The sequence below is a fragment of the Sarcophilus harrisii genome, chromosome 4, assembly GCF_902635505.1.
Source record: "Sarcophilus harrisii chromosome 4, mSarHar1.11, whole genome shotgun sequence".
NCBI classification, from domain to species: domain Eukaryota; kingdom Metazoa; phylum Chordata; class Mammalia; order Dasyuromorphia; family Dasyuridae; genus Sarcophilus; species Sarcophilus harrisii.
In genome coordinates, this window is record NC_045429.1 from 293,803,518 (window position 1) to 293,831,037 (window position 27,520).

Genomic DNA, 27,520 nt, shown 5'->3' on the forward strand with positions numbered 1-27,520 from the left:
AAGAAGTTGGAAGGAAAGGTCTTTGACCCTGAGGTGGAAATCTGGACCATGCACTTGTGGTGACACAATGTGACAGCAGCACCAGCATAGCCTTTGGAAGTGGCAGTAGCAGCTTTGGGAACTCTCAGACCAGAGATAGTAAGAGGGTTGACAGCTAGTGAGATTATAGTGACCTTTTGCTGGTACTGGTATGCCTAGAAGTTATTGGCAACTCTCTTGCTCATCGGCAGTTCTATCTAGTTCTATCTAGCTTGTGGTTGGCCAAAAGGTAGCAGGGGCCTCGATCACAGTTCCAAGGTAGAGAGGGGGGCTGGTGGTTGTGGCAACCAGGAAACAAAGACGCTTAGGTAAAAGCAGATCACAGCACAAACCAGGAGAGCCTTGACCTCATCTCTCCAGATCAGAACCAAAAACTTGCAGTACACCCCCCCCCCAAAAAAAAACAAAAACAAAAACAAAAAACCCTAGCAATTTAAAACAGCAGTCGGAAAAATCTGAAGCTTGGGACAGTAAAGGTAAAGAAAGTCCAACATTTGTGTATAAGAGAGACAATTGTGGTTGAGTGACTTGCCCAGGGTCATACAGCTAGGAAGTATTAAATGTCTGAGGCTGGATTTGAACTCAGGTCCTCTTGACTCCAGGGCCAGTGCTGAATCCACTGCACCATCTAGCTGCCCCAAGCCCAACTTTGACATAAAGTCTAAAGTCAAGAGATTGGCTAGGAGAGAAAATAAACAAACAACAAAAAACAGAACCCAACCTTAAAAAAAAGTGATTATGGGAAGCTCAGGTTACAAACTCAGAAGACAGTAATGTGAAAACAGCTACATTCAAAGCCTCAAAGAAAAATGCAAATTGGATACAAGCTCAACAAGAATGTAGAGAAGTTTAAGAAAGAGATGAGTAGTGTAGAGAAAAAACTGGGGGAAAGAGCCAACAATTTGGCAAAGGAAACACACACACATATACACACCCCAAAATACCTTTAAAAACAGACTACATTTTATGCTAAAAGAGGCACAGAAATTCACAGAAGAATGATAAAGAATTGGCAAAATGGAAAAACAGGCACAAAAGCTCACAGAACAAAATAATTCCTTAAAAATTAGAATTTAACAAGTGCAAACTAATGACTTCATGAGACATCAAGAAACAATTAAAGTCTAAAGAATTTTTTAAAAACCTAGACGTAATGAAATTATTACTTTCATGTTGGTGTTTTTGTTCTTTAAAATAAGTGTTCTCTCTGAAAGAAAGCAGGTTTCGCGGAGAGGTTTTCTGAAGGCAGCCTTAGTCTCAGTTGAAGTAAATAATTACTCCAAAATCGCAACCAGTTAGTAAAAGTTCAGATCTTTTATTGTGTCCTTCAATATAGCCCGGTTAGCTCAGAGACCTATCTCTCTGCTTGGTTCTAAGAGCTCCGCCAGAATGTTTCCAAATCCAAAGGTTTGTCCTTCAGACTTCAGCCAGCACCACGGTAGAAGATACAATGAATCTCTCTTGCCTCAAAGATAGGGCTCGTGGGCTTCCTCCCAGAGTGCTCCTCTCCGACCCCTGGGAATGTTCCCAAATAACTCCCTCAAGTTCTAAGAGCTTCCTGTATATATATGATCTCCCAAAGGTTAACTCCTCCTTCTGGAGAGAGAGGAATTCTGGGTTACCTCCCAGAGTGCTCTCTGGCCCTAAGGGAGGTGTGAATTAGGACATCTCATACTAATCCCTGAAATCTCCCAAACATGTGAACTCCATTGAGTACTTAGATACTTATGAGCTCTCTAAAGGTGTGAACACAAGCATCGTTTCTATCAGTTGTACTTAGTACCTTGTTTCAAGTTCTGGCCCAAAATATCTCTTTCTAAGATCAAATCAATCATATTGAACCATGCCAAATTAGATAATTATTGTCTCTATCAACTCCAATGGCTTAATAGTTTGTAAAGATTCCAACACTTTCAAGAAACAATAAAGGAAAACTGCCCTAATATTCTAGAACCAGAAATTGAAGGAATCCACTGGTCACCTACTGAAAGAGATCCCAGGATGAAAACTCCCAGGAATATTATGGCTAAATACCAGAGTTTCCAAAGCAAACATTAGATTTGAATGGAGATACCAGGGAGCCACAGTCAGGATCATACAAGATTTATCAGCTTCCACATTAAAGGAGCAAAGACTTGGAGTAAGATGTCTCAGAAGGCAAAGGAATATTACAACCATGAATAACCTATCTAGCAAAATGAAATATAATAATTCAGGGAAGGATGTGTGTGTGTGTTTAATGAAATAGAGGAAAGCATTTTTTTCTTTTTTACTAAAGTTTTTTATTTTTCAAAACATATGCATGGATAATTCTTCAACATTAACTTTTGCAAAACCTTGTGTTCCAAGTTTTCTCTCCCTTCCTTCACTCCCTCCCCTAGATAGCAAGTAGTCCAATATATGTGAAACATGGTAGAAATATATGTTAAATCCAATATACACAGACATATTTGTATAATTATCTTGCTGTACAAGAAAAATCAAATCAAAGCGGAAAAAAATTGAGAAAGACAATAAAATGCAAGCAAACAACAACAAAAAGTGAAAATGCTATGCTGTGGACCACACTCAATGAGGAAAGCATAAATGATGAAAACTTTATAGTTGAATTGAAAATTTGATATTCAAACCTAAGACTCAAGAGAAACAAAAAAGGTAAATAATGAAAGAGAAATCATAAGGGACTTAATATGTTTAAATTGTTTATATTTCTATATCGGAAAATGATACTTGAGAACCCTATAATTATTAAGGGTCTACATAGAATGGGAGTCAATTTTGTTGGAATGATTGTGCCCTCTTCCCCCCCCCCAAAAAGTGAAAGAATGAAAAGAAGGTTACACTGGAAGAAGGGGGGAGGAAAAGGCAAAGTAAGGAGGTTTTTTTCTCACATAAAGAACACAAGGGAGGGGAAGGAAGTGAAATTGAGGAGGGGGGTGGTTCTTGAAACTCATTGTTATTGGAATAGGTTAAAAGAGAAAAAAAAAAAACTTAGTTTGGTATGGATATATTTCTTATTCCATAGGAAAATAGGGGAAGGAGGTAAGAAATATGGTGGGAGAGATGATAAAAAGAAATAAACTGAGGGAGACAGTAATCACAAGCAAAACAGATTTTGGGGAAAGAATGGGGGGAGAGAGAAAAAGAGGGAGGAAGGAAAAAAGGGAGAGAGGGATAAAAGCATAAGGAGGGAAGGAAAGAGTTAAAATGAAAGGCAAGAGCTGAATCTATTATATTTCAACTGAAGTTAAAAAGAGAAGGGCTAGTAATCATGATCTCAAAGCAAAAGCAAAAATAGACCTAAATAAGAGATATTTAGGGAACCTATATTTTGTTAAAAGGTAGTGTAATAACTTTAAAGTAATATCAGAAATTTTTTTAAAGTAACTACTGATAATATAAAATATTTAGGAATCTATCTGCCAAGGGAAAATCAGAAACTTTATGAGCAAAATTACAGACCACTTTTCACACAAATTAAGTCTGATCTAACCAATTGGAAAAATATTAAATGCTCTTGGATAGGGCGAGCAAATATAATAAAGATGACAATATTACCTAAACTAATCTATGTATTCAGCGCTATACCAATCAGACTCCCAAAAAACTATTTTAATGACCTAGAAAAAATAACAACAAAATTCATATGGAAAAACAAAAGGTCAAGAATTTCAAGGGAATTAATGAAAAAAAAATCAAATGAAGGTGGCTTAGCTGTACCAGATCTAAAATTATATTATAGAGCAGCAGTTACCAAAACCATTTGGTATTGGCTAAGGAATAGATTAGTTGATCAGTGGAATAGGTTAGGTTCAAGGGATAAAACAATCAACAAATATAGCAACCTAGTCTTTGACAAACCCAAAGACCCCAGCTTTTGGGATAAGAACTTACTGTTTGATAAAAATTGCTGGGAAAATTGGAAACTAATATGGCAGAAACTAGGCATTGATCCATACTTAACGCCGTACACCAAGATAAGGTCAAAATGGGTTCATGACCTAGGCATAAAGAATGAAATTATTAATAAATTAGAGGAACACAGGATAGTTTACCTCTCAGACCTGTGGAAGGGGAAGGACTTTATGACCAAAGCAGAACTAGAGATCATTACTGATCACAAAATAGAAAATTTCGATTATACCAAACTGAAAAGTTTTTGTACAAACAAAACTAATGCAGACAAGATTAGAAGGGAAGCAATAAACTGGGAAAATATTTTTACAGTCAAAGGTTCTGATAAAGGCCTCATTTCCAAAATATATAGAGAATTAACTCTAATTTATAAAAAATCAAGCCATTCTCCAATTGAAAAATGGTCAAAGGATATGAACAGACAATTCTCAGATGAAGAAATTGAAACTATTTCTAGTCATATGAAAAGATGCTCCAAGTCATTATTAATCAGAGAAATGCAAATTAAGACAACTCTAAGATACCACTACACACCTGTCAGATTGGCTAAGATGACAGGAAAAAATAATGATGATTGTTGGAGGGGATGCGGGAAAACTGGGACATTGATGCATTGTTGGTGGAGTTGTGAACGAATCCAACCATTTTGGAGAGTAGTTTGGAACTATGCTCAAAAAGTTATCAAACTGTGCATACCCTTTGATCCAGCAGTGTTACTACTGGGATTATATCCCAAAGAGATTATAAAGAAGGGAAAGGGACCTGTATGTGCACGAATGTTTGTGGCAGCCCTTTTTGTAGTGGCTAGAAACTGGAAACTGAATGGATGTCCATCAGTTGGAGAATGGCTGAATAAATTGTGGTATATGAAAATTATGGAATATTACTGTTCTGTAAGAAATGACCAACAGGATGATTTCAGAAAGGCCTGGAGAGACTTACACGAACTGATGCTGAGTGAAATGAGCAGGACCAGGAGATCATTATATACTTCAACAACAATACTAGATGATGACCAGTTCTGATGGATCAGGCCATCCTCAGCAACGAGATCAACCAAATCATTTCTAATGGAGCAGTAATGAACTGAACTAGCTATGCCCAGAAAAAGAACTCTGGGAGATGACTAAAAACCATTACATTGAATTCCCAATCCCTATATTTATGTACACCTGCATTTTTGATTTCCTTCACAAGCTAATTGTACAATATTTCAAAGTCTGATTCTTTTTGTACAGCAAAATAACGTTTTGGTCATGTATACTTATTGTGTATCTAATTTATATTTTAATGTATTTAACATCTACTGGTCATCCTGCCATCTAGGGGAGGGGGTGGGGGGGGTAAGAGGTGAAAAATTGGAACAAGAGGTTTGGCAATTGTTAATGCTGTAAAGTTAGCCATGCATATAACCTGTAAATAAAAAGCTATTAAATTAAAAAAAAAAAAAAGTAATATCAGAAATTTTTGTAGCAAGTTTTTCTGACAAAGACCTCATTTCTTAAGTATATAGGAACTGAGTCATGTTTAGAAAAATGAGAGCCATTCTTCATTGGTCAAAGGTTATGAATAAGCAGCTTTCAGAAGAAGAAATTAAAGCTACCCATAGTCATATGAAAAAATCCTCTAAGTCCCTATTGATTAGAGAGATACAAATAAAAACAATTATGGGGTAATACCTCACATTTGTCAGAAGTGACAAATGCTAGTGAGGTTATGGGAAAATAGATATATAAACTGTGAAGTTATGAATTAGTCCAGCTATTCTTTTTTTTCTATAATAATAACTTTTTACTTTTCAAAATACATGCAAAGATAATCTCCAACAATCACCCCTGCAAAAACCATGTTACAATTTTTTCTCTTTCCCTCCCTAAGACAACAAGCAATCCAATATAGGTTAAACATGTGCATTTCTTCCAAACATACCTCCACATTTAACATGCTGCACAAGAAAAAACTTATTAAAATGAGAAAGTAAAAAACAACAGCAAAGGTGAAAATACTATGTTGTAATCCTCATTCATTCCCCATAGTCCTTTCTCTGGATGCATATAGCTCTCCATCACAGATCCATTGGAATTTCCCCTTTTTTATGGTCTCTTTGGGATACAAACCTAGTAGAAACACTGCTGGATTAAAGAGTGTGCACAATTTGATAATCCTCTGGATCTAGAAAGTAAATTGCTCTCCAGAATGGTTGGATCATTTCACAACTTCACCAACAATGTATTAATGTCCCAGTTTTCCCACATCCCCTCCCAACATTTATCATTATCTTTTCCTGTCATCTTAGCCAATCTGAGAGGTGTGAAATGATACCTCAGAGTTGTTTTAATTTGGATTTCTCTAATCAATAATAATTTAGAGCATTTTTTTTCATATTAGTCCAGTTATTCTTGAGAACAGTGTGGAACTATGCCCAGAGACATATAAAACTGTGCATTATACCCTTTGACCCAACAATATAACTACTAGGTCAGTTCCCCAAGAGATCAAAGAAAAAGGAAAAGGACCTATATGTATAAAAAAAAATTGTATTCATAGCAGCTCTTATTTTGGTAATAAAGAATTGGAAATTGAGGGGGTTGCTTTTCATTTAGAGAATGAATAAATAAGTTGCTGCATATGATTATGATGAAGAACTATTTTACTATAAGAAATGATGAGCAGATGGTTTCAGGAAAAAGCATGGAAAGATCTATATAAACTGATGCAAAGTGAAGTGAGAAGAACCAGGAGATCATTGTGTGCTGTGATAGTAATTTTGTAACGATCATTAACTGTGGAAGATGAGGCTGCTCTAATCAGTATAATGATTCAAGATAATTTTACAGGATTCATGATGAAAAATGTTGTCTATCACCAGAGAGAAAAGTGGTGAATTCTGAATACAAATTGAAGTTTAACTTTCTCACTTTCTTTTTTGTTGTTGTTGCTTTGTGGAAAGGGAGGATTTCTGTGTGTTGGTGGGGCTAATATGGAAACATTTCACATTATTTCATAAGTATAAGAGATAGGGAGAGAATTTGGAATTCAAAATTTAAAAAGAAAAGAATGTTTAAAATAGGTGAATAAGTTTTTTTTTTTTTTTTTTAATGAAAAATCATTAGCAAGAATCAAATGGAGAGATGACTAGAAGGAAAGAATCCACAAAAGGTGGCACATACTTTGGGGATGTAATTTTGAAGTACTTGTATCGGTAATGGCAGCATTATCACATGCTCAAGCAATTATGATTCATAATGCAATAAACTAAGCCCTGAAGTGACATTTAGATGAGCCCAGAGTAGTCATTTGTGTGGGATCATAAATATCTTTAGATCTTCTCTTTGAGATATTCTAATGATACGATTAACAAACTAAATTTTGAGCATTTTAAAAAGAAAATTTCAGTCCAAGCTAATGTAGAGCGAATAAGTTATGGTATATGAATATAATGGAATATTATTGTTTTATAACTTATTCAACCATTCCCCAACTGATGGGAACCACTTAGTTTCCAGTTCCTTACCACTACAAAAAGGGCTGCTACAAATATTTTTAGTGCCTTCACTTTTGAGATTAGCTTCTATCTATTTTATATGTTGGTTCTCCATTGGAACATGAACTCCTTTAGAGAAGTTTTTACTTAGAGTCAAGTTTTTACTTGGTGCCAATATTTTGAAGAAATAAAGTAAAAAAACTTAGGCAATGCTGTCTTTAAATACTCTTTGAATATGTTTTTGTTTAGTTTTCTTTCCTTCCACAGTCATTTATATATAGTACATAAAAGCAGATGCTTATCTTTTTCTTTGTTTGTTTGTTTTTTCAGATGTACCTTCAGATTTCCTAGCACAAACATCAAGATAACATTTACGGCATTGTCCAGTGAGAAGAAGGAAAAACAGGAAGCCCCAGAGTCCCCAGTTAAGCCTGTGCAGCCTCAGATCACTCCCTTAACAATAAACATTCCTGACAACATGGCTCACCTGATCAGTCCTCTGCCTTCTCCCACAGGAACTATCAGGTATATTATAAGGCTTCTCAAAAAGTATGTATATTAACTATCTACAGTGACTATAAAAGCAAATGTTTTTTACTTGCTAGACTCTCATTTGTTTGAGATATATTTTTTATTGAAATGAAAGAATATTGCTTAACTCACAAATTAAGTTTGTTATATTTTGGAAGTAAAAATCAGCAATATATCAGAAACATATCAGAAACTTGATTTCAATTTCTTAGGATTTACATAGAGCACTTAATATATATTTAGTGTGTTATTAAAAATATTTATAGTAAAAAAAATTTTTTTTTAAAAATATTTGTAGTACTGACAAACATAGAAACTATGCCAAACATTTTAATAGCCAGAATAAAAATGGAAAATTGTTGTTTAATATACCACATATTCAGTTTACTTCATCTTGATTTCATAACATCAGAGATCAGTTATAAGTGACCTTAAGAATAGTTATATCCATTGAGCTAGTGGAAAGTAAAGGGGGGAAAGGAAGTACATAGAGACTAGGGTGTAATAGGCTTTAAAAGCCAAATAGAGGAGATAAATGAGCCACTAAAGTTGACTGAGTAGGCCAGTGACATGATCACATTTCTGCTTAAGGTAAATCACTGTGGCAGCAGTGTATAAGATTGAACTAGAGTAGGGAGGGATATGAGATAGGGAGACCTAAAAGGAGGATATTGAAGTAATGTTAGGTCAGAAGTGATGAGGACTTAAACTAAGGTGGTAATTGTGTGTGGAGAGAGACAGGTTTGGATATAAAAGGTGTTGTGGAGGTGAAAATGACAAGAATTGGCAATTTATTGCTAATATAAAGCAAGAAAGAATCCTTGTTTGAGGATTATGTTGCTATTAGCAATCTGAGTGACCACAAAGATGGTGGTGCCTTTGACAGAAGTAGGAAATCTTGGAGGAGTGGAAGGTTTTGTGTGTTTTTCCTCCTCATATGTTGAATTGAGTGGAACATCCAGTTTGAGATTTCCAGTAAGTGATAATTACTGAAGCTCAGGGCAAAGATAAAGCCTGGATAGATAGATCTCTGAATCACTTGCATAAAGATGATAACTAAACTCATGGGGCTGATGAGGGTACTAATAGAGAAGGTATGAAGAGAAATGAGAGTGTCTGTGATGGAATATTGGAGAATATTCAATAGTTAGGAAGATGGAGAAAAAACAGTGAGACAGATCAGAAGAGAACCAAGACAGTGTAGTCCATGAGAAAAGGATGGTGGTCAGTAGTGTCAAATGCTAGGTTGAGATGAATGAGGACTAAGAAGAGATCATCAGCTATAATAATTTTCTAGAGAATAATTTCATTTGAATGATAGACATTTGAAGGACTGAAAAATAGATGAGAGAAGTGGAGACCACAAGTATAAATAGCTTTTTAAAGGAGTTTAGGAAAGGGAAAAAAGATTCAATGCAGTAACTTGAAATGATAAGATTTATTCAGTTTTTAAAATATGGGGATTTAGCTATATTTGAAGGCAGTAAGAGGAAAGGTTAAAGATCTGAGAGACAAGAATTACTTTAGTTGTATTCTCCTGGGAAAAAAAAAAAAAACCAGAGAAGGTGAGATCATTTGTAGAGAAATTGTAGAGGTTGACAGATTAGTCTTGATAAGAAAGGTAACCATATTGTTAGAGTCTAGAGAAAAGGAGGTGAGAATTCGAGATGGTGTTAACAGGTTTTGAGTTGAAGAGAAAGTGAAAAGAGGAAACTCATTAAATACCCTTAATTTTCTCAGCAAATTAAGAGGCAAAGTCCTCAGCTAATAGAGATGGGGAGGAAGAAAGGTATGGGAGACTTGAAAGAAAGGTTTAGAATAGCTTCTATGGGCTGGGGGTTAAGGAGGAATAAAAGAACTATTTTACTTCAGTGAGGAACAATATGAATTTATAATGCTTCTTATTAGATATTATTAGATATTAGTTGTCAAGCAGCCCATCAGACCAGATTGAAAATAATTGGGGTTGCTTAATGAAATAAATAAAAATACTATAGAAATAATGTTAACTTTTGGTTTCTAAGTCAATGTGGATGGCTTTCTAAATCCACATGAATCCACTTAAATTTCAATTTGATAGTACTGCTTTAGATTATTTGTTTTATTCTGGAATGTGGCAGATGAAGGGTTTAAGAGCTTTTAATAAGAATCTCAGTTCTATCTTTTTCTTTTTAACTTGGGCTTACATCATTAGTATTATTTTCAGCTACTTAATCCCATGTGTTACTCTGAGCATCATTTTATAAGCCAGAAGTCTTGAAAAAAATCAGATACCATGGACTTGAAGGGTGGCTTTTTTGTTGTTGGCTTGTTGATCTTAAGCAAAAGTATATTTTTCAAGAACTCACTTTGATAATAACTGATTTTGAGGTACAAAAGAGAGAGCATTGGCTCTGGACTTAGAGGACCTGGATTCAGATCCTACTTCTGCTGTACCCTTTTATGTCCCTTTAGCCAGGTCATTTAGCCTCCCTGTACCTCAGTTTCCTGATCCTAAAAATAAGGATGTTGGTCTAGATTATAAGCTCCAGCTCTTAAATCTTTGAGGTAATGAATGAAGCATTTATTAAATGTTTACTGAGTGCAACATATTATGCTAAATTCTGATGATACCAATAGAAAAAGTAAGAGATCCTCCCTATGTTTCTATAACTTTTACTATTACATTTTTAATAGCAGTTTAAATTTCTCCTGCTATTATTTTTCTAATCTATTGTTCTCAATATCACAATAGTAAATATTCATAGATAATCTCCTAATTAATAGTTTAAAAATCTGCTCTGGAACAGTTAATTATTAAAAGTGGAAATGAATTTTTATTTTCATGTTACTGGTTTCCCATAATTAGTAAACAAGGTTGACTAGTTGAAAATAATTCTAATAATGTAAGCACAAGCAAAGCAGAACAAAAAGGCAGACTCCTATTACAAGATCTTAAGCTCTTCACCTGCCATATTACAACATATACTGTCAGATTGAATTAGAAATAGATTCCTGTGGACAGCATCTTCTGCCGTATTTTTATTTATTTGATTAAACATTTCCCAATTACATTTCTGAACTGATAGACTTTTGAGGGTAATTAAGGAATATGTAGTCTTTTGAGTTATAGTCAAGGCGGGGAGGAGGGGGAAACAGGAAATGCTTTGTTTAATTTAGAGCTTGTTAATTTTTCTATGCCTTTAATGCATTTCTCATATATTCTGTCTTAAGAAATTTATGTCACGAAGACCAGATTAAAATTCAACATCAACTATAGGGAAGCACAGGCTAGTTTTAAGCGGTTCTATTGTACTTGTCTGATAATATATATATATTTTTAATAATAATAATGCTTTTATCTATCCTGAAGAAAGTACTAGTTTTTCAGAATAAAAATTACCTTCTGGAATTTGAATTGCATTTTATATAGCATTCAATAAAGGGAATAAAGAGGAACAGTGGTCCTATCATTAAGGTAAAAAAAAAAAATTTCTCTAGTCCATGCATTTTGTTAGAGATGGAGATAGAGAGAAAGTAAGAAAAGGGTAGAGGGAACTGAGAATAGAAAGAGACCTAACTGAATTGGTGTCTATCATTTATTTGTTGATTTAAATTCTTATTCCATTTCTAGTCAGTCTTGTTTGCTTGTTAATAAATGATGATTTACTTCAATCTACACAGTTTTGCTTGTTTGATAGTCCTGTGTTTCCCCAGAAACCATTTCATTCATTTTACTCTGCATTTTCATTTTATACTTTTAATCAAGGCTTGGAATTTTCTTTAAATGAATTTATGATTATCTTTCATCACTTTAAATCAGCACTTTAAAAAATGTATTCACTGATTATCATTCTGACCCATATATGTTCACAGAAATGTGTGAATTATTTTAAAATATAAATCAGTTTCCAAGGATTTTGCTCTTATGTAGAACCTATCTAACTCTTTATCCATTTAAAATCACTTAAATTTATTAAATTCAAAGGTATATTAATTGTAATGTCTAACCAAGGCAAAAAAAATTTCAGTTCTGACTTTGACATTGTTGGAATACACGGGAGCCACCTGACAGTGGCTGCTAGAGATCCAACCCAGACCTGCAGAATGGATCTCCTCTTGTGAAAGGATGATACAAGGAGACTGAGAGGCTGTTACTGTTCTCTGATCTCTGGGACTGAGAGACAATTGTGTTGTCTGACCTTTCTTTTTTCCTGTGCCTCCAATTTATCTCATTCCCACTGTCAGGTGTCAGCAAATCAAATCTGGCTTCCTCCACTTAACATTTACGAGGTGTGTGCCCATGAGGAAATCACTTAATGTCAGTTGCCTCTAAGAGAGAGAGAGAGACAGAGAGAGAGAGACTACCAGAAATGTTATATGACACATATGTAGTCAATATTTAAACCAAAGAAAGATGAAATGAAGAAAGAAAAAACATAAGCTAATGGATATTAACTCAAAACATTTAAACAAAATCTTGTGAAACAGGTATAGGGATTAATCCAAAAATTCATTCATTATGACCAAATAAGATTTTTACCAGGGGTGCAAGAGTAGTTTAATGTTGGGAGTCGAGGTAGAGGGGGAGAGAGGGAGTGAAGGGGGAACAACAGAATCAATTGCATTACAAACTAAAACATTTAAAATTAAATGATCCTCTCAAAAGATGCAGACAGGCCTTTAACAGTGTAACATTCTTTTAACCTAAAAACCCTACAAAATATAAACATAGAATTGATGTTGTAAGGCACTATGCTATGTGCTAGGAATATAAATCCGCACATATATGCGTACACGTGTGTATATGTGTGTGTACACCTGTTTATGTGTTATGCAAGTATATACATATAGGCCCTACTTTTAAAGAACTTAAGTTGTAGTAGAGGTGGTGAGAAAGGAGCAGGACAAGCATGTAAATATCTGTAATGTTAGAGTTTTAAAAAGTAAGTGAAAAGGCAGCTAGGTGGTGCAGTGGATAGAGCACCAGCCCTGAAGTCAGGACCACCCAAGTTCAAATGTGGCTTCAGACACTTAACACTTCCTATCTGTGTGACCCTGGGCAAGTCACTTAACTCCAATTGCCTCAGTTAAAAGAAAAAAAGTAAGTGAAGAGATACCTGGGCTAAAGCTTGTGAGAAATTAGGAGAAGGGAGGGTTCACTTTTACTTGGGGTGTGGAAGTATCAATGTAAGCCTTATAGAAATAGTGATATTTAAATTAGGCCATGAAGGAAGAGGAGGGTTATTAATAGATGGAAATGGGATTTGAAAAATATCCTCCAAGCATAAGGAACACCATGAGTAAAGAGAGAAAAGAATCAGGGTATACATTAGCCTGATTTTCAAAAAAGGGAACAGAATAGAATCTGTAGACTACATATCAGTGAATTTAATTTCAATTTCTAGCAGAAACCTAGAGCATGTTATTAAAGGAATGGTTACTGGACTCTAGGAGAAAAAAGCGGTGGTTTTTATTTCATAATGGATAGGTCATGTCAGATTAACTTTTTTTTGTTGTTGTTGGAGAAAATATAATCCTGGAAATCTTATATTATTTAAGTTTTAACAAAGTATTTGACCAGTTTCTTGAAGAAAAGATATAGTTCAGAGGATTAGGTATTGTTTGAATGACCAGATCTCAAAGAGAATTCATTCACTTTACTTCAGCTGAAAAGGTGGCCTCTAATAAAATGCTTGTGCTGCTATTTATCATTTTTATCAATGAGTTAATAGTATAGATGGCATGCTTCTCAGGTTTATAGCTAACATTAAGTGGGATGGCCAACACCAAAAAAAAATCCTAACAAGCTAAAATATTAGACCTATTCTAACCAGATGCAATTTAATAAGAATGAATGAAAAATCATATTTTGGTTTTAAAAAATAATCTTCACAAGCGCAAGATTGGGGAGTCATGACTAGGTAACAATTTGTCTAAAAATTTGACTGAGGGTTTTTAGTGGATTGCAAACTCAAGTCTAATGTGACACGGCAAAAAAAAAAATTAATGAAATCTTAGTCTTTATTACTCATCTTATGTGTTGTCTTTCCCTTTAGAATGTAAGCTCCTTGAGGGCAGGAACTTAATAATCACTTGATTAGAGAAGCAATTCTCATTTTAAATAGGTATATTTCTAATTATAAATGGATAAAGAACCTCTTTGCCATGGACAAATTGATATTACTCTATATAAATGGTTAATAGACTTTGTTTGACACAATGAAATAAGCATTTGAACTAGAAAAATCTAACTGGAGAATGGGCAAATAAAGAATTCTTCTATTTATCAGAGTTGTAGAAATAGTATTGCTGTTCAGACATTAATTGTTTAAACCTGGGTTTTCTGCTATGTTATTAAAAGTATTGCTTTTGTCAAAGGAAAAATATTAATACTGTATACTGCATTTTTAGGCTCAAGTCTGCCAGAAACAATTTTATTTTATTTAACTTTAATCTAATATCCAAGCATTTCTAGCTTGGAGAGAGAGATGTCCAAACTGGCATAGTACCTGATGCCCTCCGACATGACTCTCTGCCCCAAGATGATTTCAGGTAACATTTATAGGAATTTTGGATAAGGAAAAGGTCACAATATGTAAAATACAGTTTTGTGTTAATATTCCAGAATAGTAACTATCCCATTCTCTTCTGGACCACTTCCCTCACTCCTGGAGTCAACAAAGGGCCTTCTTCTCTGTGATAGTTATCATTATCCTCAATAGATATTAATGTCAGTATAAAGAAGGGTGCAATCACTTCAGGTGGGTGAGGAGGCACTGAAAAGAATAATTTTTTTGTTAAAAGGCGGGGTATCATCTTTAATCTCTTTCATCTAAAAAGGTGCTTTGCTTTTAACTTAACACCTTTCCAAGGACTTTGGAAAGGTCTTTTTAGAGCAAAGAAACTAAAAAGGTGGTTTTTAATATGCTCCACCTTTTAAAAGCAATTATCACAAAGATACAACATTTTGAGAAAATTTGAGTAATAAAACTTATTTTACAAATTGGATTTTACACTGTGACAATTAGAAAAGATATTACCATTAAATTTTATGTATTGTTTTTATTGCCTATTTAAGATGTATTGTGTTACAAAATTAATAAAATTATTCGGGTAGATTGAAAAATCCAAATGGAGTTGTATAGTTTTTTTTCATTAACAAAAACCAGGGCTCTACTGCAGTTTCCTTAGGGATAGGAGTAGAAAAATATTTATTTTGAATGTTCTGAATATTTTTTTTAATTTGGATCATTTGCAAATTATATAAATTTTTATTTCCTACTATTAATTAGACTTGAAGTTATGGAAAATTTTGAGACTCCATTGTTTATGAGACTTTTTTAAAGTGGGAAAGTAAATAGAAAATTGAAGTTTCAATATAAATCTATTTTGTAATATTAAATTTCATAGAATATTGGTAAAAATCACATTTTCCAAAGGAAATATTGACATGCCCTTAATTTTGCTTTTAAAATTTGTGGATTTTCCTGACAGAGACAGCCACTTAAATAAAGAGATTTGACTATATTATATAACAAAATAACAGGAATCTATCTTTCTCATCTGTAGTGCTGCAAATTCCTGCCCATCTAGTCCCCGAGGGGCAGGCTCTTCAGGGTACAAAATGGGTCGCGTTCTACCCACTGATCTACATTTAATGGCTGATAATTCACAGTCAGAAAATGACAAGGAAGCTTCAGGTGGAGATAGCCCAAAGGTAAGTGTTCTCATCAGAATGATGAATGATAACTATAAAAAGATAACTTTTCTTTACATATCACAGTAGGTGACTGGGTGGTACAGTGGGTAGAGAGGTGGACTCTTAATCAGGAAAACCTAAATTTAGATGTGGCCTCTGACACTACTTAGCTAAGTTTGCCTAGCCTTTCTCAGCCTCAATTTCCTGTTCTGTAAAATAGTGATAATAATAACACCTACTTCACAGAGTTGTTGTAAAGATCAAATGAAATAACATATAAATTGTTTTGCAAATGTGAAAATCTTATATAAATGCTAGCTACTATTATAGCTATTTTGAACTAATATTTTTAGTTATTAGTGATCTTTTAGAACTGAATAGTATTTTCTTTTTTGGCTTATATATGCCTCTTTGTAGGTATTATTCATATGCATATACATACAGCTTTCTGAGCTGATTGAGCTCAGATTAGTGTTATTGTTGAGCATGTCCTGTCTTAACCATTTTTTTCCTTAAATCTAATTTGAAAATTTTCCAATTTGGTTTTTAAGGACCCCACTCCATCCTACATCTTTGAAATTTATTGCTGGGCATATATTGTTGAACAGTTTTAAAAAAATGTTTATTAGTATTCTGTGTTCAGTCTTTAAAGTTTTTATTGTCATTGTTTTTAAATACCAGGATGATTCAAAGCCTCCTTATTCCTATGCACAATTAATAGTACAAGCAATTACAATGTCTCCTGATAAGCAGCTTACACTAAACGGAATTTATACCCACATAACTAAAAACTATCCATACTACAGGACAGCAGATAAAGGCTGGCAGGTAAATTTGATTTTGTTTTCTTACATTATTAATTTGCTACTTTATTAATAGAAAAATGTTAATGTGCTGTAAAAATTAGACTACCTTTGTCAAACAATTTTTTGTTATTGCTTTCTTTAAAAAACTGGATTAGATGAGATGATTCCTTAGGTATAAAACTGACATTATTAGAGACATATTATCTCAGCTTTAGTTGAAGTGAAACTTGAATATCATCACCACTTCAATGTTCCGTCTATTATCTTATATAATAAACTCAACACCTTTTATTGTAGTTCACTGCATATTTCTAAAATTATCTTAATGTCTGCATGCTAAGAACAGATTTCATTCTTGTTATTAAATCATTATCTTGTATAGATTTAATTATCATTATTTTTATTCTTATTCCTTGACATTTGTTGGAGTATAACTTATTTTTCTGTCTCTGTGACATTTGCAGAAACAGAGTTGGTATATATATTGAAAATCTCACTAATTCAGATTAATAGAGAATATTTTCAAATAAATGTTGCTCTGTTATTAAATGCCTAATGAAATGCCTTATGAAATGTCTTAGAAACCATGATTTAATTAAATAAGTATGTGATTATAATTGTGAAAACAAAGGAAGATAAAAATAAAGACTGATTTTGGCACATCTCCTAAATCCCCAAAGGGGAAGTGGTACCTTTAGAAAACCTTTTCACTTCTCATTTTGCCACCTCTACTTATGGACATACAGGTACACTTTTCCAGTGTAGTCATTTTTTTAAATGACGTTTTCTGTAACAAATTTAAGTAGTACTCATCCTTTTTTAATCATGATTTTTGAGGGTTTTGGGGGGGGGGGGGATTTGTGCTTTAAAAAGTTCTGACAAGCTATAAAATGTTCAGTTTTATGAATCTTGATGGTTGTCCTCAAAGTAACTTCTCAAGCATTTTTATGTTAATGCTAAAGACAGGTTTTTAAGCATATAAAATTGCAGATCTTTAGATTTGTGTGTCTTTGGAGGGAAATGGTGACTATTTGATTGTCAGTTTGAGACTTTATATAAAAATACGTTCATATGAAGTGGTTGAAACATGTAATGTTCTGGCTAGCTTTCTAGAGGGTCTTGGGGACCAGCCTTGGTCTCAGCAGAATAATCATCACAAGAATAGTCAGGAATAAAGTCTAAAGTCTTTATTGTATCTTTCAGTCTCCCAGAGCCAGCCAGCCAGTCAACAGTCTGCGCATGTAATGTCCTGCTTTCTATAGCATCCAAGTTGGGGTGATAAAACATACACATTGTTTTCTAGAGCCCCCACACCGGAGTGGATTAAAATATAGTTTCCAGACTAGCTCTCTGGAGGATCTTGGGACCAGCCCGAGTCCTTGGTCTTAGCTACCATGAGGCTGGTCAAGTCTTCTCTTTGTGGCTGTTTGTCCCCAGTTTATATATACTCTATTACAATTAAATTGATTCATCATACTGAGTATAAGCCAATCATTATATCACTAGGGAACCATTATTTATTGTAAGATTAAATCGATCATACTGAACTAGAACTATTAATCATCATGCAAAACTAGATAACCATCCTCTCATCAGTTCCACTGAGTTAACATCTTGTTATAAGAATCCTTGCCTCAAGTATATTTCTGGCCCATTACATAACTTAACTAGGGTTAGGGCTGGAAGGCTAGTCCTATGGAGATTAAACAACACCTTCTAGACATTAATTGCCTGTACTTTTAGGTAGTTGTCCTTAAGGTTAACTTAGTCCAGTGAATATAGATAGGATTTCTTCAGGTGTAAATGTAAAAAAACAGCAGCAATCTTATAGAGACTTATCAATTTGTCGAATGAATATTCTATAGATAAATTTCTATGTTTTCTGTTTTATTATGCTTTCTTTTATGGATAGGTTTTTTTTTTTTTTAAGTTCAAATTTCTGCTTTTACTCATATAGAGAACTCTCAGTACAGCAATGCTCTCATTGCTTGCTGATCAGCAATTCTTAGCTTATAATTATCTAGAATTTTCTGATGCATTAATAGGTTAATAAAGATGACCTGACTCAGCTTTCTGTCTTCTATGCTATGTTGCCTTTTTGTTAAAAGTAGTTAAATATCCCAGCTAAAACAGAGATTAAAAGAATTTTAAATATCTGAGTACAAAATAATAATTGATGTATGTTTTAAAAGTTGCAAAGTGTTACACATATTTTATATCATTTGACCCTCAAAACAACCTTTGTTAGGCAGGTTTCATTGTTATTTAGTATATTTTTTTACCCATTTTATAAATGAGGAAACAGAGACTCATAGTTTCCATTATTACATACCTAGTAAATATCAGCAATAGAATTTGAACAGTTTTTTCCACACTAGTCTGCCTCTGTAAAATAAGTATTCTAATGGATTGGCATAGATACTAGATTTGTAATTTCTCTGATATAGGGGACTCTTAGATGAGGAAATTCCCTCTACTGATGCAGATTAGAGATTTGTCTGCAACTTAAGAGAATTGCCTAGAGTATGAGGGTGTAAAGGCTTAAATCTTAAAATCCATGTATCTGACTCGCAAGTCTAGCTCTCTATACCATGTTGTCTCCCATTTGTTTTCAAATGCTTAGACTTTTTTTTTCCTATTTGTGAGGTTACCCTCAGAATTTTTTCATACTTCATGGTTCTTTTTGTTTTATGTCAGTCACCTTTATATTCAAAAGAACATCATAATTAACATCACCAGGATTTTATTATTATAAACAGTAGTTTTTAGGGTTTTTGTTGTTTTCTTCCATATTTTCATACTATTTGCTCTATCTCTTCAGATAGATAGTGGTTTCAGATAAACAGTGGTTTACAACCAATCTTTTTGGACTTTTAAAAATATATATGGATATTTTATATAAATTGTATGTATATATATATATATATATATATATATATATATATATATATATATATATATATATATTGATAAATGCAGTGAACTTTGGGGTTTTCCTTTGGAGTAAGGTAAGTTTTTAAAGCTTCATTTCTAGACTTTGATAATTTTCAGAGAGGATTTTTTTTTTAACTTCTGGGTTTATGATGTCCTCTGAAAGTTTGAGTGACTGCAAGCTTTACCTATTGAAAAATAAATAATCATTACTGTATAGGGAATTTGTGATTTAGGAAAGCTTAACTTATTATTGAATATCCTTTCCATACCTAAAATATTTGTCTGCCACTTGAAGACTCATCTTTCTAAGAATCCAACTGCTAGATCCAACTGTTGTGTAAGGAATTGTTGGTTTTGTTGTTGTTTTTTTCTTACATCTAGACAACTTGAGGTCTGCTGTGCTTAAAAAGTTTTCCCAGTCTCCCTCAAGTTCTTAGCTTTCTTCAAAGCACAATTTAGGAGTATTTTCTTATCTTTCTAATTGTCTTCTCCCCCACTGTCTTCTCTTACCTAAAATCCCATTTATATTGCAAATGTTTTGTGTATAATTATCTATTTACATGATATATCTTTCAGCACAATGTAAACTCCTTAAGGACAGAGATGGTTAGTTTTTTGGTTTTTTGATTTTGGGGGTTTTTTTGGTCTTCACATCCTCCGTAACTGAGGTAGCTGGAGCATAGCAAATAGAACTGACCTAGCAGCCTCTACATATACTATATGACCCAGTGCAAGTCATTTATTCTTTCAAATGCTCTTTGTCGGAGGTATCAGACTTGTAGCCAGCAAAACTCTTCAGTGTAGCTAAACCAGATTAAAATGTAATTGGGAAATGTTAAACCAAATATAAATATGATATAGCATAGATAATATTTATTTGTGCTTTCCTAATCAATATGCATTTGTCAGAAATCCTTTTCAATTTGAGTGATACCACTGCTCTATATAACACTTTCTGAAACTATATTACAGAGAAGATACCAGACTGCATTGCTAGAGGAATTTTCCTTTCCTAGGAATTCCTTGTGAATGAAATCACCCATCCAGGCACTATTATGCACTATGCTTAGCAGAATTATTTAGCTCAATAAATGCTTGTTGATAAGTCAACACTTTTCTTTTTAAGCACAAACTGTTCTTAATTTGTCTTTGCTGAGGTCACCCGAGATCTACTAATTAGATCTCCTCCAGAAGTTTTGTTTGGGTGATGGTGGTTTTTTTTTGTTTTGTTTTGTTTTTAAATTTTGTTTAGTTTTGTTTTTGAGCAATCTGGTTAAGTGAATTCCCAGAATCACATAGCTGGTAAGTGTCTGAGGCCAGATATGAACTCAGATTCTCCTGATTCCAGAGCTACTGCAAGGTCCACTATGTCACCTTGCTGCCCCATACAATTTTTAAAATTCTACTCACCTTTAAAAAAGTTTAGAACATGGCTACCAGAGATCAAATTACTGAGACAACACATAGGTCAAAGAGGTATGCTGTTTTATCCATTTCATAGAATACACTACATATACTTTTGATTGAAAATCATTGGGTTAGGGGTAGCTAGGTGATGGAGTGAATAGAGCACCAGCCCTGAAGTCAGGAGGACCTGAGTTCAAATGTGGTCTCAGACACTTAACACTATCTAGCTGTGTGACCCTGGGCAAGTCACTTAACCCCAACTGCCTCAGCAAAAAAAAAAAAAAAAAAAAAAAAAAATCAACGATGTGAGTTTATTGACAATTTGTAGGTATTCTTTTAAGAGAGAAAACATTTCTCTTTGGATCATTTTTTAAACCACAGTGCATTATAAGCTTGTAATCATGTCATATCCTGTTCTTTATATTATTCACCATTAACCATCAACTGGTGAAATCCAAATTTATTTAATCTTCTCATGAAGATAGCATGTAATGCATGTTGGTAGTTTGTTCCTAACTCATTCGGAATACTTTTTTGATTCCTAATCTTTCATGAGGGACCTAAAAGTTGTTCTCATCAATTTCTGCTATCATGTGTATCTGTGGTAAATTTTGTGCAAGATACAAAGAAGTATAATTTTTTTCAAGGAGTTTTACATTATGTTTGGACATACATAAACTTTAAAAGTAGAATAGTAACACACCAACACAATATATACATTCTTCAAATATAAAATGAGGAGGTTGGAATATATAACTTCTTTGATTCTTTTCTTCTCTATGTCTGTAATCTATAAAATAATTGAAAAATAAAATTAGTATTCTGGATAAATACCATGAATTAAGAAAAGAGACAGCATTGTAGCCTGGTGAGATCAAGGAAGACCTTTTGCAGAAAGTGAGGTGTGAGCTGGTTCTTCAAAGACAAGAGATAGAAATGGTATGGTGAGATCATATTCATTTGCTTTGTGTTTTAAATCACTTCCTCATATGTGGTTTAAAGATTACTTTTATTCAGTGCAGTTTTACTCTCTAGAAGAAATAGAGAAATATTAATCTTGAGAGTGATGAAATTGCAAACCCATTAAATAACTTAGAAAATATAATTGATTTCAGTTTGTATTAATATTTGTCATTTCTGTTATTTTATTATTTCTTCCTCATCTCATAGGCTGAAATCTCATTTTTTCCTCAATCTCATAGGCTGTGTAACAATTTGGCCTTAATTTGCCTGGGATTTGTAGGTAACTAAAATTTGAGGTAGAGAAGGAAATTATACCTCAGAGTAAGAATGAAAATTTAGTTGCATTGATTTTCAAAACTGAAAACAGTACCTACCCTGATTTAGTTTCACTTCTTCCTATGATGTGAATAATGATGAACGTATAAGTGCCTTTTAAAGTTTAACTGTAGTGAATGATATTTATGCCTGCTTCTAACAGTTCAGTTATGATCATTTTCTTTTATCCTTCTGTTTTGTTGTACTTCAAATTAGTCATTGCAATGTTTATTTTAGTTATGTAATTATCATTAGTATTTATGTACATTGTTTAATACCATTTTGTAGTGTGGCTTAGTGGTCTGAATTTAGAGCAAGAATTACTCTTGACTCTGTGCTCTAACACTGATGCAAAGTAAACATTTTAAAATGGAGCCAAGAATAAGGTGATTGAAGAATGTAATTAGAGTATGTAGTTCATAATTATGTGCTGAATATTATTATATTGTTTCTTTTGTCTTCCACATCTGTCAGATTCTACTTTCTGTTCTAAGATCATGGAGACTTAAATAACAGTTGATATAAGTTTATCTTCCATTGCAGTTTTTGTCAGAGAAAACAAAGCAGGATTTATTAAAAATGCTAAGATAATATATGATAACCAAATATGCCATTACATATGGCCCATTTCTTTAGATTAATCTTTGGTGTAACAAAATTTTAATTTCTGAGCCTTCTATAGTCTGTAGTTTAGGCCTCAAGGATTTATGTAATAATTATGGATTATGGAATAAACATATGAAGTCACAGGGGTCTGTGGTTCTGTAAATATTCCCAAAATATAATTTTATATATATATAAAATAGGAAATTTAAGAAAGAGCTTTGGACTCTTGTAGGAATTTACTTAATAGTTATTGATAACTTTTTCAAAACATAGTATTAGACTTGTTAAATTTAAGTATTGGCTTAAATTTGTAGTATCTATTCTAGTTTAGCCCAATTGTCAAATATATAACAAAGCCCACTTTCAGACAATTTCAGTAAATTTCCTGAAACATTAAGAAACATTCCACGTTTCAATGGGAAGTGCTATCTTGCTTATATAACTGTAAATAAACATTCCATTAACTGCTAACTTAGGGCTGGTATACTAGAAAAGAAGGGATTGAAGTTAGGAATCGGGAGATAATGATGCATCATTTATCTCACAACAATGTTGTGTGGAACAAATAAAATAACATGGAAAAAGGGCTTTGAAAAGCCTGATTAATAATCATGATTGAACTTATTTAATTCCTCCTTGGCTATTGTGCCAAATTTTTTGGCACAATTTTTTCCATTGCCCATAAAACTTAGAAAAATTGTTTGTTTTCATTAAAGATTGACTTATATCAGCTTTGTTTGTCTCCAGTAAGGGAAAGGCTAACCTATAAAGTCATTAAAAATAATCTAATACATGACTACTACCAAGTCATAGTGCTGTTTTCCATCTTAAGAAATTATAGATGGAAAGCTTTCCATTTCAAAACTGTATAGATGTATTCATGTTTTATACACAGACTTCGGCTGTCCATTCTATTTTCTGTACTATATTCTTTCCTCCTTTTGTTGTGGCCACTATGTTCCTGGCTCAAGGGACTTAAAACAATTGTTCACCTCCTGGTGCAGCTATTGAGCAATAGAAACTACTTCAGAACTCTTTGAAAGCTGTTTCCAAAGCTCACTTTTTCCTGATATCCACAGGAGCTAGAGAGTTAAGCCTCTGCATTTCCAGGCACTACTACTACTAGGCCACATTTTAACTTCTTAGTAAAGAAATATATGAATTCTACGTATTTTTTTATGTTCCATAGAATTCAATTCGCCACAATCTCTCTCTGAATCGTTATTTCATCAAAGTACCACGTTCCCAGGAAGAACCAGGCAAAGGCTCATTCTGGAGGATAGACCCTGCCTCTGAAAGCAAATTAATAGAGCAGGCTTTTAGGAAAAGAAGGCCTAGGGGAGTACCTTGCTTTAGAACCCCTCTGGGACCGCTCTCTTCTAGGTAAGGACAAAAAGATGAACAAAAAGACCTCACTTAATTGTTAGTAATTACTTTTTTTTTTTTTTTTTTTTTTTTTGGCTGAGGCAATCGGGGTTAAGTGACTTGCCCAGGGTCACACAGCTAGGAAGTGTTAAGTGTCTGAGACCAGATTTGAACTCAGGTCCTCCTGACTTCAGGGCTGGTGCTCTATCCACTGCGCCACCTAGCTGCCCTTTAGTAATTGCTTTCAATGTAATTACTTTCAATGTAATTAATTAACTTTTGAAAATAAAGGAAACACCAAATGCATTTATGACTAAATGTTGGGAAGGGGATTCAAAAAGAAAATGGGTAAAAATATTAGATGGACATGATATCTCTAGTGGCCCAAAACACGGTCAGTCTTTATGTTAAGTTTTAGTTTCAATTAAAATTACAAGTAATGATTAACCCACTTCATTAAATTTGTTTTTCATTTCACATTGTTAGTGTTTATTTGTAAGATATAAATTTCAGCAATAGAAATAATTAATAATTGTTAGGTTATAAAAGCATCTCTTAAGTTAACCCTTAAACTCTCTACACATGGTTAATTCATAGTTTTATTTTGACTGTCTTAATTGAAATGTATACTTTTTTTTTTTACTTCATTGTTTTTTTAAAATGGAAGGAAATGACCAAGATTTAAATCTTAAGGCCCCTCTGTACTACTACTGGCCACCTATTGTCTTACTGTATTAGTTAGAGCTGCTCATAATGATTCTTTCTTTTTAGAGCAAGCAGCTAATACTGTTCCATGGACCACTTGGCCTGCACTGAGTATGGAGGAGAAATGCCACCCGACATCAAAATGGTCTCTTTTATAGACTTTATCCAGTCTCTTTCTGAATCTACATCTAAGTTAAAAAAGGTTCCATAGAAAATAAGAATTACTAGAATCTTTTAGTTGGTTGGCAGAAGGCAAATGATGGCCCCTTCTGCAAAGTATACATATTGCAATTTAAAAGACTGAGGCAGTTCTTGAGTGCTTTAAATTGCTTAAAACTACTAGCTGCTTTTTTCATTATTTTTTTTGTTGTTGTTGTTGTTGTTTTTGTTGAAAATACAGAAGTGCTCCAGCTTCTCCTAATCATTCTGGAGTGTTGTCTGCTCACTCCAGTGGAGTACAAACCCCTGAGAGCTTATCAAGGGAAGGTTCTCCAGTCCCTATGGATCCTGAGCCTAGTGCTATACAACCTAAACTAGCAGTAATACAAGAAGCTCGGTTTGCCCAGAGTGCACCAGGTAAGAAATATGAAAGAAATGTGCTAAGTATTATTGGAAAAATACTTGTTAGAGCAACAATCATCATGTTCAGATGATTGAACCCTCATTTCATAGAATTCTATCTTTTTTTTGGGGGGGGGGGAGGGCAATGCAATTGGGGTTAAGTGGCTTGCCCAGAGTCACACAGCTAGGAAGTGTTAGTGTCTGAAGACAAATTTGAACTCGGGTCCTACTGACTTCAGGGCTGATGTTCGATCCACTGTGCCATCTAGCTGTTCTAACAAATCATAGCAAGAAGCAAAATTATACTAAGATTTAGTAAATCTAATTCTTGATAATTAATGCCTATATATAACTTCATAGGCCTTTTAAAAACCATTATCAGTGTTAGAGGCATGATAACCATGCTTCTCAATCTGTGTTTGTTGAGGGGCTATGGATGGATAATATTTTTCTCTTTTCTGCTCTGACAAATAAACCTCACTATTATCCAATAATTTTTTGCGTGTAATCGCAAACATCTCTCATAATTTGGGAAAAAATAAAACATTTCAAAAGTGCTAAAGGCTTTTACTAAATTGTTGTAAACCAAAGGACCACATGACGTTCTCTAAAGTCCCCCAGAATATCCAAGCTATTCATTGTGATTGTATTGATTCAAAGATCTTGGGAATCAGTTGTGTTATTGATGACTATGAAGAAGGATTATCTTTTGGAGATGGTATTGGTGAGCATCAAAGTAGCCAAAAGGTTTAAAAAAACTCTGGTTAATTATATATCTGCATTATCATCTTTATTCAACCTCATTTTCTTCATAGAATTATAAATTAGTTTCCTGTTAATGTTTGAAACATGCATTTTTGAGGAATCAATATTTCTAATTGTTGGTCTTCTGAAAAATTAAATATTGTAATTCTGATTTGAAAATTTATTGCTTGGCATTTAACCAAGAGAGTTTCTACCTCTCTCCTTTAGTGATTTAAATCACTGTATTGTTTTCTTGTGTTATTAGTAAAAACTAAAACAGATAAGATTGGCAGAGTCTACAACTATGTTGCTTACATTTCCCTGTTAATTCTGTTTTGCTTGCAGTTGCAAGAGATTATTCATCTGAATTGAGTATGACTCTCAATTCTGTTCTAAATTTTCAGGTATCTAGTCTATTATTCACTTTCTCTTTATCATGGAAAAAGAAAATTAGGAATATAGATACTATGAAAACTAAGCAATGCATATAGAGAGCAAAATCAACATTTTAGTATAGAAATTAACTTTCCCCTTCACTTGTAGTAGATTAATTAAAACTAGTAAATGTAACTATTGTATATTAATAGGAACCAAGGTGGTATCTTATATATTTTTTAAAAATTATAAAATTATTTGTTTTAAAGTATATGTTTTAGATGAGGGGAAACATACTTAATAAAAATGGAATTACAAATATATAATTAATATATTGATCTTATCAGGTTCACCTTTGTCTAGCCAACCAGTTTTAATTACTGTACAACGGCAACTACCACAAACTATTAAACCAGTTACCTACACTGTTGCAACACCTGTGACCACCTCAACATCCCAGCAACCTATGGTACAGACGGTTCATGTTGTTCATCAGATACCAGCTGTATCAGTCACAAATGTGTCAGGATTAGCTCCAGCAAACACTTATACTGTAGCTGGACAAGCGGTGGTCACGCAAGCTGCAGTGGTTACTCAGTCCAAGATAGAACCTCAAGAAAATGGAGACCACAGAGAAGTAAAAGGTGAGTAATAAAAGAAGTAATATTTAGAAAACCTTTCAAATTTTGGGGAATGAATGAAACAGGGAGTTTTGCTAAAACTAGACATGTTATAACTTGAATTTTCTCTTAAAAAAATTTTTTTAAAAATTTACTTTTAAAATAATTATCATCTAATGCATGTGCTTATTTGAAAGTTGTGATTTTTTTTTGAACTTTCAGTTAATGTTGATTGTTTTCTTTCAGTTAAAGTAGAACCTATTCCTGCTATTAGCCACACTACAATAGGAGCTGCTAGTCGGATCATTCAAACATCGCAGACCACTCCTTTACAGACAGTTACCATAGTGCAACAGGCACCTCTAGGTCAACACCAGCTACCAATAAAAACTGTAACACAAAATGGGACACATGTAGTACCAGTGACCACTGCAATCCAGGGACAGGTCAGCACTGGTAAGAAATCAGC

At 33.6% G+C, this 27,520-nt stretch overlaps 2 protein-coding genes across 3 annotated transcripts in view; one reads left to right on the forward strand and one right to left on the reverse strand.

Moving 5' to 3' along the window:
- FOXK2 (forkhead box K2) overlaps nt 1-27,520 on the forward strand; it is a 76,813-nt gene that overhangs the window by 40,943 nt on the left and 8,350 nt on the right. Inside the window, exons 2-8 of one of the 2 annotated variants that reach the window (XM_023502847.2) lie at nt 7,769-7,963; nt 15,521-15,668; nt 16,332-16,478; nt 23,871-24,064; nt 25,152-25,327; nt 26,779-27,075; nt 27,298-27,507. In XM_023502847.2, the coding sequence (XP_023358615.2) occupies nt 7,769-7,963; nt 15,521-15,668; nt 16,332-16,478; nt 23,871-24,064; nt 25,152-25,327; nt 26,779-27,075; nt 27,298-27,507 (1,367 nt within the window). The remainder of the gene's footprint in view (nt 1-7,768; nt 7,964-15,520; nt 15,669-16,331; nt 16,479-23,870; nt 24,065-25,151; nt 25,328-26,778; nt 27,076-27,297; nt 27,508-27,520) is intronic. The other variant, XM_031968427.1, reaches the window with a different exon arrangement.
- WDR45B (WD repeat domain 45B) overlaps nt 26,964-27,520 on the reverse strand; it is a 128,099-nt gene continuing 127,542 nt past the window's right edge. Inside the window, exon 10 of the mRNA XM_023502849.2 lies at nt 26,964-27,042. Coding sequence (XP_023358617.1) covers nt 27,026-27,042 — 17 coding nt within the window. The 3' untranslated portion in view covers nt 26,964-27,025. The remainder of the gene's footprint in view (nt 27,043-27,520) is intronic.